Raw genomic sequence first — 15,122 nt, forward strand, 5'->3', positions numbered from 1 at the left:
GGCCCCCACATGGGGAGCGGGTGGCCAGAGTAGACCCCTTGACTGGCTCAGGGGTCAGTTGTCAACCACTTTCTTATTTAGTTGATGCTCAGAGAACTGATTATCCATAAGGGAAGGAATAAGATGAGAGGGGCAATAGCAGTAGCATTTATTGAGCACTTAATATATACTAAGTATTGGGCTAAGTTGTTATAACCATTGTCTTAATCCTTACTGCACTCACATGAAGTAGGTGCTATTTTTCCCATTTTATAGATGAGCTGAGACTCAGAAAAGTTAACTTATTTGCCCAAGGTCACCCAGCTAGGAAATGAGAGCATCCATATTTGACTCTACAGCCAAGGCACCTCTTGGGATGGGACCTATGCAATTCTGATCTTCTCATGAGTATAGGAAAGCATGGACACCCACACAGCATTGCGTGTGAAATTCATCCTGCTGTACTTAGTGGAGACATGGGAACCATCCAAGGCAGCTGCCCATGTTGTGTGCATATGTTTGTATTTACATGCTTTTTTTTTCTTTGCAAAAGTGTATCTGCTGGCCAGGTGCAGTGGCTCATGCCTGTAATCCTAGCACTCTGGGAGGCCAAGGCAGGTGGATTGTTTGAGCTCAGGAGTTTGAGACCAGCCTGAGCAAGAGCAAGACACAATCTCTACTAAAAATAGGAAGAAATTATATGGACAACTAAAAATATATATAGAAAAAATTAGCCAGGCATGGTGGCGCATCCCTGTAGTCCTAGCTATTCGGGAGGCTGAGGCAGGAGGATTGCTTGAGCCCAGGAGTCTGAGGTTGCTGTGAGCTAGGCTGACGCCACGGCACCCACTCTAGCCCGGGCAACAGAGTGAAACTCTGTCTCAAAAAAAATAAATAAATAAAAAATAAAAATAAATAAAAATAAAAAAAGTATATCTGCTAAGCACTGCTACATGCATGTACACATGTCTGTGTGGGTGAGTGTGCACATGAGCCTGGAGGGTGGGCAGAGGTAGTGAATGCCCAGTGTGGGAGACTGTTGCGGGTGGGAGCACTCGGCTCACCCTTTGTCTACCAGTAGTGATTCGGTTTCCACACTCTTTCCTGTATGAGGTGGGAAGATGAAAGTCACATGCATCTGTCACAGTGGCATATCTACATGCTATTGGGTGAATATCTTGGAAGAAGGAAGACCATGTCCAGAAAGAGGATATCCAGCTGTGCACTGAGGACAGCCCACCCTTTGCACATTATCCCAGCTCCTTGGGCCTCAGTGGCATCTGGGCCCCACACAGCAGGGGAGAGAAAGAGCCTGGTCAGGTTGGAGGGTGCAGGGGAAGGATCAGGTTGATGGCCAGACAGTGGGTGGGGCCAGAATGGCCTAGAAGAGTGAGTTCATACAGAGAGATCCACCGTGTGGGGAGGGCAGCTGGCCCCTCCTGCTGCTCCCCTCTGCTCCCAACTCCTGACGTGTGCTGGGGCCCGGTGGGCTCTGGACTCTGGTGGAGGCACTCCATCATGGCTTGGCAGTCCTTCCAACCTGGTAGGGATCCTCTGTTGCTCTTCCAGGCCGAGGTAGCCCAGCTGCAAGAGCAGGTGGCCCTGAAAGATGCAGAAATTGAGCGACTGCACAGCCAGCTCTCCCGGACGGCAGCTCTCCACAGTGACCACGCAGAGAGAGGTAACTGGCTTGACTGAGATAGGATGCAGTTGTCCTGGGCCCTGGGCACACTCTTATAAGTGGGCCTGTGGGCCTAAAGTGAGTGTGTGTATGCTTGTGTGTGTGGGCATGCTAATGTGCATGCACATGCATGTTTGTGTGTGAGCTTGTCCAAGTGAATGGATGCACATGTGTGTGTGTGCACACACAGGCCTATAAAGCACAGCTCTGTTATGGAATCATAGCCATGGAAGCCTCCCCCAACCAGAGGGCTCAGCCCTGAAGGCTTTTCTCAGATACACAGTGTTAACTGAAGCTCTGTGCAGCCGCCTCTGGAGCTTTTACTGAGAACGTAGGAAAGACCTGGCTCTTTGATTTGATTGAAAGGCCTTGTTTCTGTGCCATCATCAAAGGGGAGGCTTCAGCAATCTATTCAGTCATTTCATGGATACCTACCTGACATTTGTACAAAGCCCTGAGGTTACAGAAGCAAATCAGTTCTTTTTCATCCTTGGGATTCCCAGTGTTACTTCTCATGTTTTCCTAGCCACACTACCTGAAGTAGGTGCCCCAGACCTATTGTTTTCTAACTCAACATCCTTCTTGTTTCCTTCATAGCACTTATTATAAGTTACCAGTGCTGTGTTTTGGGAGATCTCATGGTATAGACTGTCATCCCCACTCTGGGGCAGAGACTGTATCTTTCTTGTTTAAGAACATATATCCCCAGGGCCCAACATAATATTCAGCCCATTGTAGGTTCCTCAGAAGTATTTACTAAATAAGCAAAGGATGATGACTTGTCCCTGGAGAGTTCAAGTATTGCTGATTAAAAATAGAGGGTAAATCCTCAGCTGCTCTTATGAACACGTATTTTATATTCACGCCTGTTTGCCACCACCTGGGCTCATCCCAGCCTCAGCACTGCTTAGCCCACCTGGGGTCTGGAAGCCATGCAGCTACTGCTTAGGCTGGGGAAGGAAATTGATGCAAAAGTGCTCATCCCTCCCCCAGCCTTTCTCGGTGTCTTCCCAAGCCACTGGGTGTGTCGCCTGCCTGCCAAGGCCTACCCGTGGAGGCTGAGTTCTACTGAGATAGCCTGGACTATCTCCGATGCCAGCCCTGGGCAGAGAGTGCCCCACACCATGACCTCTAGGCCAGGCAGCCTTCCCTTTCTACCCCATGCTTCCCCACAGTCCCAGCCTTCCCGACCCCCACCCGACCCCACCCCTGGCTACATTCTGGAGCTGGTCCTTTGGTCATTTGCTGCTCAACTTTGGTTCTGACAAGTGAATCGGGTTTGCCAGTCTCTGGAGGTTACTGCCCTCCCCCCTGCAAACTGAGCTGCAGAGCTGATGGTGGCTGCCAGGAGCCTAAGATAACCAGCAAGCACTCTCCATTTTACTCTGGAAATGAATCCCCACGACTATTTACACAAAGTCTGTAGATCTACTGTTGCTGTTCTTGTTGGATGTAACAAGCATCCCAAAGGAAGTGGGATGCCTATATGTTGTTCCCTTGTCTGCTGTACTTTTCTTATACAGACAGCCCTATTCCCTTTGCAGTGACCAGTTTAGGGATGGGTATGGATCCTTCTTTGGAAAATCTAGCTATGGGCCAATTCCCAGACCTCTGAGTATCTGGCAAATGACCTCCAGCTCCTTTAGGCATTGGCCTTTGGCCTGACCTTCCAGAACAGTTAGGGAAGGAGTCAAGAAAGTCCCTGATGGGTCCAAAGTGAGACAAGGCCATGAGTTCGCCACCATAGACTGACAGATCCTTTGGCCTATAGGGAAATTCTATAGGTTTATGATGACATAAGATTGTTTTCTCTTAACCATAGAGTTTGTGTTAATATATTTATCAATACATTTGTTAGTCAATTTTGATGATACCATTTTAAATTAAGCCAAGTACCCAACTCTTTCACATAATTTTTATTTCTCAATTTCCATTCAGCTGTAGACTTTTTTGCCCTTTCTTTTAAATAGTCCTCTGCCTACAGTCTGTCAACTGTATGATTTTCTGCAAAACCAGCCAGCAGTCGAGGCACATGCCTACTTGAGTGGCAAAGGATAAGAATGTCTGTATTCTAAGGAGACATTGTCTGTAAAAGACTTTTGGGCTTCTCTGTGTCACCTTTGAGTACATGGCATTTTGATTTTACCCATAAATGTTTACAAAGAGAAGGCCGAATGCAGTAGCTCATGCCTGTAATCCTAGCACTCTGGGAGGCCGAGGCAGGAGGATTGCTTGAGCTCGGGAGTTTGAGACCAGCCTGAGCAAGAATGAGACCCCATTTCTACAAAAAATACAGAAAATTGGCTGGGCGTGATGTGATGCAAGCCTGTAGTCCCAGATACTCAGGAGACTGAAGCAGGAGGATTGCTTGAGCCCAGGAGTCTGAGGTTGCAATGATCTGTGATCATGTCCCTCTGCACGGTAGGCCGGGCAACAGAGTGAGACTGTCTTAAAAAAAAAAAAAAAAAGTCTATAAAGAGAAAACAAAATATTAGGTTAATTCATTTAGTAGTCTACCAAATATTTAATGCGACTGACTCTATGCTAGATACCATCCTGGCCTCTTTAAAGAAATAAAGGAGTCATGTTCACATAAAAAGTCTTAAAGTTTGAACTTGAGGAACATCTTAGCATGTGGAATAACTGTGTATAAATATTTCTACACCTATATTTTTTTAGACCAAGAAATTCAATGTCTGAAAAAGGGGATGGAAACTTTGCTTGTTGCCAATGAAGATAAGGTAAGATGGTCATTGGGCAGCCCTGTCCTTTCCTTTCTGGTACCCTTAGCTCTGTTTGGTCCCTACTGGTCTCTGATATTCTGGACAGGACTGTATGTATCATGCCATTGTCACAGGGATGTGTCAGGAGAACAGCTTCTGCCTCCTAGAGACTCGGCCTCAGCCACCTGTTCTTGCCTTGATGCCTGGGAACTTTGCCTAAATGGTATCTCCCAAAGGCAGATGAGAGCACTGCCTGTTCCTGCTGGTGTGGCGAACATACCGCTGTGGTTACTGCCAGTATCATAGCTCCTGCTGAGACTCCGAGCAATGTCCCACGTGCACAGCCTGATGATAGAACCATCAGAGACATTGGGCAGCATACGATGCCTCAGTTTACCCTGCTGCCTTTATATTCTTCGTATCTAATTCCAGCATAATCATAAATAGCCACCTCTATAAAGAGCACCTAGCTGGTATAAACATCATCTCTGAGGATCAGAACCCTGCATTTTACAGATGAGGAAACAGACTCAAAGTGCTTAAGTAATTTTGCCCAAAGTTAAGTAACTAGTAGATAGCAGAGCCAGGTTTCATACCCGGGTTTGGCCAGGATCTGTGTGGCCTCCTAAGTCCCTAGGCCGTTGCCTTGAAAGATATGCCATCTTCTGGGAATTTCCTCTGTAGTATAAGGTATCTCAGACTACTAAGAAACATGTGAGGATGTTGAGATAAATATGACAGTTTTATTTTAGTCTTTTTTTGTGTAGCTGCAGAGGGCCACACTCAGACCAGGAGGTAGATTTCAGTGGCTATCTCAGGAGGGTAGGAAGACAGTGGGTTTGATGCTGGTTAAGATGTTTAAGCCCTGTGAAGGGCATCTTGGTTACTGTTGACTCATAGCGTTCAGGTAGAGTCATGAGTGCCTGCATGAGTTGCCATGGGGCAGACCACTGAAATCTCAGCTCTATGAGATGGGGCCTGGATATGCTTTTCTTTTGGAGTATTCCATACATTCCACATGGGGTTCTCATGGTGCCCTGGACCCCAAAATGCAATCATCTGAGTTGCCAGTGGTGCCGTTAATCTAAATCTCCTCTCACACTCTGCCAGGACCGTCGCATAGAGGAGCTTACCGGGTTGTTAAACCAGTATCGAAGAGTGAAGGAGATTGTGATGGCAACTCAAGGTAAGAACAAGGGTGATCCTGCCATTTCCTTTGAAAGATACTCTGTCAACTGTGTTAAATCCAGAGGCAGTTCTGCCAGAAGATGTTTTACCTCCATTTTGGAGAAGATCCCCCTAGGAGAATGGAGCTGTTTAGACTTTCATGGATGGTGGAAAATTGGCAGCTGTTGGTTTCCAGAAATTTTATCAAATGGCAATCAGCTTAGAGCTTTCAGGAACTATCCAGGTCACCTACCCTGGGAGGGCCTCCTGCACATCTTACCGGGATACCCCTTAGAGGCAGCAAGTGGAGTCAAACCTGGGTCAAAAATCAACTCAGTGCCCTCACTGGGGATCAGGGCTTGTCCACCTCCTAGAGAAGCTAAAGGTCCCCAGCAGGCTCAGCGCACCCTCTGGGAGCCTTCTTTGAGTCACTGGATGCCTGGGTTGCCACAGGAACTCACAGGACAGGGAGAGCTGCTGTGTTTCCCATCTGCCGCCCAGACTGAATGCAACATGCAGGCATCAGTGTTCTCATGGACAGGGTTGGGCCTATGCCTGGCTGACCTCCTTTTTGTTCATGCCATTGACCTGGGCTCCCATCACAGATCCTGAGGAAGCAGCTGTTTTACAAAAGAGGGCTGCTTTGGAGGGTATTCAGGAACCCCTGATTCTGGCCAAGCTGCTGCTGCCTCTTAGGAAGAAGCCGAGCCTCCCCTGGGGTGTGGCTGCCTGGTCACTGCCCAGGGCCTCTGCCAGCTCTTCTCACCCCAAGCCACATCACAGCCCTCTTTTCTCTAATCCTTGAGATCTTGGGTCAGGTTACTCTTGGGGCCTGATTGCCTGTGGCTGAGGAGTGAGGAGGTTGGAGGCAGGGGGTGCCTTACCTCTGTTCTGCAGGTGAGCTTTGACCCTGAAGTGACCCTGATGACAGCCCTTGCTCAGATGCCTTGAAGAACCTTCCAGATCAGCTTCTTAATAGTCTGTTTATATATTTCTTAGTCTTTCTTAATGAAGGAGAAACAATGTTAGGATTTTGTGGTACAATTATAGGTTTCTGAGCAATTCACGCTGTAGTGATCACCCCTTCTGCATTAATGATTCCAGGGCCTTCGGAGAGAACACTCTCAATCAATGAAGAAGAACCGGAGGGAAGTTTCAGAAAGTGGAACACTACAAATAAAGGCCCTGAAGACTTATTTAAACAAGAGGTACTGTGTTTCTGTCTACGATGTAGGATTTTAGCAGGTCATTGGAGCATGCCCTGAGCTTGGGGAAGGATCTAGTTAGGCATCAGTCAGGCACACATCTTGACAGGTGAATAATCAAATCAATGGACTGGCCCTCAAGGGAGATGATGGGGGCCTGGCACTAAGGCTTGGCCTGTGTTCTGGTTGGGATGGTGGATCCTAGAATTTTTAAGGACAGAAATTCTCTTTTTAATTGGGTTTCTTGTTTATGTTTGTCTTTCTTTTCTGGAATGTAAGCACAAACCAAAGGTGGTGTTTGTCTTATTTACCACTGTTTGTCCAGGGGCTGCAGTAATGCCTGATACCCAGTAGAATTCAACAAATATTTGTTGAATGAATGAACATATCTTGCTTATTTAAAGGGTTAAGGACAACTTCTGAAGTGATACCTACCTGCTTCACAGTTATCCTCTCATCCCCTATAACTAGCACACAGATTTTCCTTCTCTCCTCTTTTGTCTGTTTAAAATCTCGTCCTATTGTATGGATCTCTACTGACTTAGATGCAAATAAGCAAACAAGCTCAGAGATACAGACCTCAGGTGGAGGAGGGGCTTCAACCACAGGCCCAAAGGATTCATGAAACGCCAGGTGATCAAACTGAAATGGATCTTGGTTGTCCAGCTCAACCCTTTATTAAGAGAGGAGCAAAAGTATCACGCAGTGACCTACCTATCGAGTCAGGACAAGCACCCTAGATTTCCGGCAATTACAAAATTAGCAGTGACTGACACCTCTGTGCGGTCACTGTAATGAGCACTGTATGTGGCTCACCTCATACTCCTCATGACACCCCTTTGGGATCCTTATTACTGTGATGAAGCTGAGATTCAGAGAAGGTAAATAATTTGCTCTGGGTCACACTGCAAGTAGATGGCAGAACCTGGCCTTGAACTGAGGCCTATCTGACCACAAAGCCCAGGCTTGTCACAACTGTACTGTAATGCCAGGGCTCTGCCTACAGCAGACCAAGAAGATGCTGGGCTGCCGAGAAGAGAGGCCATCTTTGCAGTCATTGCAATACTCAAGACGTAGGCCTGTGTTCTCCCACACCACCATTAGCTCACCTTTGCTCCGCCTGTGATGCTCTTGCCTTTCTTGCTGAACTGATTCTCATTTCCTGAGATTGAGCTCAGCTGTTCTTTCCTCTGAAACCTTCCCAACCTTCTCACCAGGGAGAGTGCGGGGCTTCCTCCCTCCATTCACATGTTATGTTATAGGTGTCGGTGCCGTACACATCACATTGTTCTTTTATCGTATTTTACTTGTCTGCCTCCCAAATTGGGAGCGCTTGCTCCAGATCCAGCACAGGGCCTGGCAGGTGGTAGATGTTGCTGATGTTTGCTAAGTGACCGTATCAATCAGGGTTCTCTCACTGCAAGCAACAAAATCTGAGTCTGGATAACCTAAGCCAAAAGGAGTGTTTGGAAAGGGTGTGTAGTGGCTCACTGAGTTTAAGGAAAAGGTGAACACCAAGCTCAGAAAGGGCAGGAGCAGCAAAAGCCCAGGGACACAGGTCTCAGGACTGTACTGGGTTATGAACATCACCTAAGATCTGGGCCCAGGGAGGAGAGGCAGGTTGGCCCCTTGGCATCTCGAAAGAGCAAGGCGTCCATACTGATGTATCCACCATGGCTGTACCCAGGGGCGGAAATATAACTCCTTAAAAGGAATCATCCAAAGAAGAGGAAAAGATGGTGGGTGGTCCCCAAACAGTGACTGTCTCCTACAGTGACTCTTCTGTTTCTGGTGCAGATGCCTCCAAGATGTAGCTCACCCACGGTGGGGCCGCCTCCACTGCCGCAGAAGTCACTGGAAACCAGGTAAGAGGCCTGACCATTTCCCCAGAGCCACTGTGCTCTCAGGCCTCCCTTGGGGCTCCTGAAGTGGACAGTGACTGGCCATGCATGGTGAGCACAGCCACCTGGGCACACCCACTCTCCATTGTCAGGACAGTCGCGAACCAAGCCTCTCTCTCCTGGCTGCAGAGGGGCTTCCCTTCCCACAGGTTGTGGGTCTGGATCACTGTCACTGGCCAGGGGTGGGAGCCTCAGAGGAGAGGTGGCTGCAACTCACGTGTCCTTCAGTGGCTCCTGAGGGCTGAGAGCATCCCATGATGTGTGTGGTTTCCGTCAGCCTCTTTCCTGCTCTCAGGGTGAACTTAGCCCTTTGACAATCCAGGCTTTGTAGGGAGGGCCATTTCTCCTCGCAGGGCAGCTGGTCTAATTGCTTTGGGGGTGTTTCACAACAGTGCACTTACAATAGGCTCCTTCTGAGGTCAGTTGGCTGCCTGGTTCCCTCTAAAATGAACTGATATGTAGTTACCTACATCTGAACTTTAAAACGTGTTTTCAAATTGGGCCCCTTGTAAGAGGGTTCTGGAGCCTTCACTGCCAAGAGGAGCTGTCTTTCAGCTAAGGTGTCGGGGACGATGGTCATGAGCATGGCAGAAGCTTCCCCAGCATGGTGCGTTGGCTCTCTGAGCCCACTTTCCAGACAACAGTTTTTTTCCTGAGCCTTTAGCCCCAGAGAAAAATGGCAGTGTCACAGAGGGCAATGGGCCATTCCTTAGTTTTACAGAATAAGAAATTTGGTTTATGAGTTCATTCAGGGGATGTCAACACCAAGGAACTCACACTGCCCAGAGTCACCAGAGACTCATGTATAAAGATGCTGACTTATTCATATACACTGAGAAACTATGACTGCCCAGGAGAGTTGGCATAAGGTTACCCTTGTGAGCACTGGTGGCATTGCCTCTTCTTTACCCATTTGGTGCCCTTCTCTGCAAAATAGCCCCCGAGGGAGTAAAATTTCTCTAAGCAGACTGCCCAGGGAATGTGGAGACGGAGCAGAGGGTGGAGGGGTCCTGGAAGGGGGTGCTTTGGAGCTGGCTGATGTGCTCGTACACCCTAGGCAGGTGCCAGCCCCCTCCGCCTGGCTCACTCTTAGACTCATAGGCAAGCCCAGCAGCAGTGCCTTTCCTCTCTTTTGGCTCTGTAGATATTGGTTATCTTTTATGACCACACTATAGTCACCTCCCATCAGTGCAATGGAATTGAGTGTATTCTAGCTTTTTGCTCAATGCTACGGACTTTTCCTCTGGATTTAAGTGATGCCCTCGTGCCTTTACCAGCACCCTGTCAGACCAGGCCATCCAGAAGGTGGGCCCGTCTCATTTTATATGCAGTGGCTATTATGAGAGGGTGACTTTTTTCTCAGCAGCGACCCTAAGCCCAAGACAGACCACTGGGTTAAGCATCTGAAATGTTCTCTGAGTGATATTATGTACCTCATTCTCCAGTAACTGTTTCTTTGTTCACTTTGTGTTTTTCCAGAGCTCAGAAAAAACTCTCCTGTAGTCTGGAAGACTTAAGAAGTGAATCTGTGGATAAGGTCAGCCCATCAGTCTATCCTTAAAGATTACTGAATTACTTCTGTGGAACCAGTACGGTGCTGGGATATACAGACAACGTCCTGCACCCTACCTTGTAGAGGCTTTTATACAATTTTCAGGGAGGCAGGAGTTACATGAACATTTTGAGAAAACCAGTTAGGTGTGGTCCAAGGCATCCTAGAGAAAAGACAAGTCAGGAAATGCTGCCGAGAGTTGCTAAGAGAAGATATTGAGCTGGGCAAAGGCTTGGTTAGAGTCTGGTGGGCACAGGAAGGTTTTGGGAAATGGTGCGGAGCAAGAGGCAGTAAGTTCAGAGCCATGAGTCAGGTCAAGCCAGAGAAGATGTTGAATACTGGCCTGTAGCCCCAGGGCACTTGGGGGCATCACAGAGATTTTGAATGAGGGAGTTATGTGGATAAAGGAGGTGATCCCAGGAGTAAGATGAGGGATAATCTAGGTTATTGGAAGGGAGCTATTGTAAGTGTCTAGGAAGATATGCGGAGGGCTTTGTGTCTTCTTTCATGAGGGTGGCCCTTGATCATGTGGGTGGACCCCGGGCTGCAGGGGAGGGTTGCAGGCTCTTGAGCTTAGTCTTTAGGGACTGAGGCATCCTGCCCTGAGAGAGAGCCCTCAATGAGCCCATGCCGCATACCATCCCTGGGTCACCAGCGATGGGCCAGCTCCCTGGTGTGACGGTGGAGAAGCCATGAAGGCTGGAGTCAGCAGGAACCGTGGCCTCGTTCAGTGGCTTTGCTCCCATGGTCATGTGCCTCTCACTGCCCTGGTCATATTGCCGGCAGCTGCCCAGGACGTCTGTCCACAGAGTTGGACAGGGACCTGTGTTTCCTGCCATGGATGGTAATTACCTCACATGGAGGTGAGGAGGGGAGGGGATGAGCCTTTCAGATAGAAGCAGGCAGGTGGTCCTGAGTTGTTGTATGACTAACACAGGTTTCTTTTTCTCCACGTAATTGAAATCCTCTTGCTGCTCCACAGTGTGTCAATGGGAACCAGCTCTCCCCGGTGGTAGAACCCAAGGTACATTAACTTCATGCCCCTATCACCTATTTGTGGTTGCGCTGTTTGCTAGCGTTTTAATTTAGCAAATCATAGCTTTTGTAACCTTAAAATATGTTAGCCATAAGGGATAAGAGGACAAGAGGAAAGACAGAACTTCCTTCCCCAGTTTATTTTTATGTGCATCCAACTATATAATGTGTTATCACCACCATTATCTGTGGGGTAGGATTTATTATTATTACCTCCACTTTATAGGCTCAGAGAAATTAATCCTTAACAAAGCAATCTAGATTTAATCATTGGGAAGGGGGATGTTATGATCTCAGCACACAGCAGAGTGTGGCAGCTCTTATCCTTTCTGTGCTGATAGGTTGTGGTTAAAAAAACACAGGAATACACTCAGTCCCCCTCTAATGAACAAGTCATGCTATAAAAATCCTATTAGAACTGATTTTCTCCAAGGAAGCCCCTTGTGGAAGAGGATTAAGTTTCCAGGTCAATACACAAATGTTGAGCACATGATGAACTGAAGATTTGTATAATTAGCATGATTTCAGCCACGCCCAACCACCATTTATAACATTATACGGCAAATGGAAGGCCAGTGGCATTTCCCTTCTCCGTGTCCTGCCTCCACATCCATATGACATGTTGGGCCTCATTGCTTGCTGACTTCTGCCTGAGAGCGTCGTTTTATATTTTCATGTCGAAGTGTTAGAATGGGGCTTCTCTGCCCATCCAGCTGTAAGAGGAAGATTCTTCCTGCACCTCTGCGTCCATATAAAGGGATTCTCTGCACTTCCGTATTTGTAGCAGTGGGTGCTTCAGTTGGGCAGCCATTCCTTGGGCCACCTGAACTGTGCAGCAAAGGTCTTCTGCCTGCTCCCCTGCCCAGGTGCTCTGGACACACAGTCCCTGGGGCCCAGGGCTTGTGTGGTCCCTTGGTAAATTGAAAGACTTCCTGTGGAGGCTGCTGTGTTACATCTTTCACTTGGCAGTCCCCATCCCTCCTTGGCCTCACAGAGATCATTCACAGGTGTTTCTAACGCACGTCTGTAAGTGATCACCTGCTCCTTTGGAAGCACAGCTAGCACACAGGCTCAGGCTTTAAGGCACTGACTTGATTACCAAGACACATGAGTGACGTGGGACTGTTTATAAAGAGGAAATATTCTGAATTAAAAGATGATTCTCATATGGCTTTGACCATAATCACAATCTTCTGCAGACTCAGTTCGTTTCACCTGGCCACCCCCTCCTCACACCCACATCCACCACTGTGCTCCCCAAGACTGTTCCACAGGTACAGTGGTCTCTCAGCAGCACCCCCTAACCTTGCTGCCTGGCCCTTGCTTTCTGTGACTGAGAGCTTGTTACATTGTAAGACGCCCCTGTATTCTTTTCCAGCTCTGTCTATCAGAGCTTCCCAAGAATGTGCATCCAGTGATCCTGGCTCTTCCAGTGGAGCCCATGGAAAACGTCAATCTCCCCTACTCCTGACAGCTCTAGAATTTAAGTCCCTTATCCCCTCTCTGAGTGCTCTGTTCTCCACTGAACATGTGGGTGGGTCACAAGCCTTTAAAGCTCCTATTCAGTCTCCTTAGTGTCAGCACTAGTTTCTCAATGTGTTCTTTTAAGTTGTGCCCTGGACCAGACCACTACTCTACCGGTAGTCTGACCTGTGCCTTCCTTGATGCAGGGACTGTTCTAGATTGCTGTCCCTCTAGGACCTGGGCATGTGATATTTCTGTGCTTCTGTTTATCTGCTGTCCACTGTGTGCTGGGCCCTGAGCAGATGTTATTTCATGGCAAACCTGAGGCAGGAATTGTCATTCCCCATTTGGGAATGATAAAACAGAGGTTCTAAGAGGTGAAAGAGAAAGAGCTTTGCCTGAATCAGTCTGACTCAAACCCTGGGCCCTTTCCACTCTGGCGTGCTGCCTCTCTGTTCTAACTGGAAGCAGCTGGGTAATCAGTCTGCGCTGCTCCCTTGCCTGGGGTTGCCTTCCCCCACCACCGGGGTTACTTCTGCTGGAGACAGAAGAAACAGACCTGGAGTTGAGCATCTTTGTTTCCTCTGTGTCATGTCTTGACACTGCACTACCTTCTCCAGCAGTGAGTCCTTCCTTCCCAGCTTTTATTCTTGGCCTCAGCAGAGCTCAGAGAGCCCTTTTCATTGCCCTCAGTTCCTTTTGTTGTCTTTCTTACCGGTCTGGGCCTCTTTTTGAACCCCATCCTTGGGTTAGGTATGTGCTCTCTGCATCTCAGCTCCTCAGGCAGCTCCCTGGGTGACCCATGTGGTGTCCTTGGCTGTGTCTGCTCTGCTTTGGGGGAGCATGTGTGAGGATGCAGCCAGAGACCTGCTTTTCAGAGCCCTTCCCCCTCCCATATTTACTGTATAATGTGGAGCTTGGAGTCATTCCCTTTAGTTCTCTAAACTTTTTGAACACTGTCTTCCCACAGCCAGTGGTTCCTGGGTGTGACTCCATCCGAATAATCTGAGATGCTTGTTAAAAATACATATTCCTGGGGTGCACTTTCAGAGGGGCTGATTTATGGAGCTGAGGGAAGGTGGGAATTCATGTTGTTTTACAAGTGCCCAGGTGATTATGAAGCAGCCAGTGCATGAACTGGCATGTGGAAACTGTTGGTCTTTTTTTCTTTCTTTCTTTTTTTTTTTTTTTTGAGACAGAAGCTTGCTCTGTTGCCCCAGCCAGAGTGCAGTGGCATCATCACAGCTCCCTGCAACCTCAGATTCCTGGGTTCAAGCAATCTTCCTGCTTCAGCCTCCCATGTAACTGGGACTACAGGGATGCACCACCATGGCTAGCTAATATTTCTATTTTTAGTAGGAATGGGGTCTCACTCTTGCTCAAGCTGGTCTCGAACTCCTGAGCTCAAGTGATCCTCCTGCTTCAGCCTCCCAGAGTGCTAGGATTACAGACCTGAGCCACCACACCCGGCCAGTCTTGATCACATGTTTGATCATGTCTAATCTCTACTTCATGGGCCATCACAAATGTGAAAATCACTTGGTCTTTATCTCTAATTACTTCTACTTCATTACTTCACTGGCCACTTCTTTCAGAATTCTTTAAGAGTTTATTTTCCTCTTCCCATATCTCTCCTTTCTGAGCTTATTTCTAGAGGGTTATATTCAGTGTTCAGTGAATGAATTGAATTTCAGACAGTTTCTAGGGCATGTATTTATAAGCAAACTGAATTCAGAAATGTACCAGACACTTGGCTTTTAGCTAAATGGAACTTCAAAAGATGTCTGAGTCATGGCAGTCTCTCGTTGCTGTTCTGACTTGGCAGTTTGAAATCTGTTTTGTCTTTCATATCACTTTTCTTCTGAGTCCAATCAAGTGATCCACAGTTGATTCTCTTGGTGATATTGCTTCACTTTCTCATTTCTTTTACTCTCACTCTCTCAGTGCATTCCACTGTGTTTCCCTCAGGTTTGCAGATTTAGGGGCCATAGTATGCTTCTTGACCAAATAAGTACTATTCTTCTTCTCTTTTAATCAGCTTGTTTCTTTGGGACCTTTCCATGGCCAGGGGCCAAGCACAGAGCCTAGGATCCCAAGTTCCTAAGGGAAGTCTGCTGGCATGTAGCCCTCTGGCCCATTTCCTGTTGTCATCTCTCCCAGATGTGTGTGTATCTCCGTGCTTTGCCTTAACGTGATGTTTTTCAAGTCACTGTTATCACAATACAGGTTTTTTTCAAATGTAAGCAGTAATCCGCCTGCTGTAGCATAGCATTCTCTCAGGCAAGGTCCATATAGTTTATGTACTTGGTCAAGCCCTTGCCTGGTCTGAGTAAGGGTCCTAATTAGCCAAACTGCCTCTCTCCTGACCACAGGAAAGCAAGTCTGGGGAAAACAGAGAAGCCCAGACCAAACTGA

General features: G+C 47.7%; 1 protein-coding gene across 11 annotated transcripts in view; it reads left to right on the plus strand.

Annotated features, from left to right (window-relative positions):
* PPFIBP2 (PPFIA binding protein 2) overlaps positions 1-15,122 on the plus strand; it is a 134,717-nt gene that overhangs the window by 101,356 nt on the left and 18,239 nt on the right. For all 11 annotated transcript variants that reach the window (XM_045557425.1, XM_045557414.1, XM_045557415.1 and 8 more), the window contains 7 exons: positions 1,549-1,660; positions 4,340-4,401; positions 5,494-5,569; positions 6,655-6,758; positions 8,553-8,620; positions 10,136-10,193; positions 11,191-11,232. In XM_045557425.1, coding sequence (XP_045413381.1) covers positions 1,549-1,660; positions 4,340-4,401; positions 5,494-5,569; positions 6,655-6,758; positions 8,553-8,620; positions 10,136-10,193; positions 11,191-11,232 — 522 coding nt within the window. The remainder of the gene's footprint in view (positions 1-1,548; positions 1,661-4,339; positions 4,402-5,493; positions 5,570-6,654; positions 6,759-8,552; positions 8,621-10,135; positions 10,194-11,190; positions 11,233-15,122) is intronic.

This window comes from Lemur catta, chromosome 7 (assembly GCF_020740605.2).
Source record: "Lemur catta isolate mLemCat1 chromosome 7, mLemCat1.pri, whole genome shotgun sequence".
Lineage (NCBI taxonomy): Eukaryota > Metazoa > Chordata > Mammalia > Primates > Lemuridae > Lemur > Lemur catta.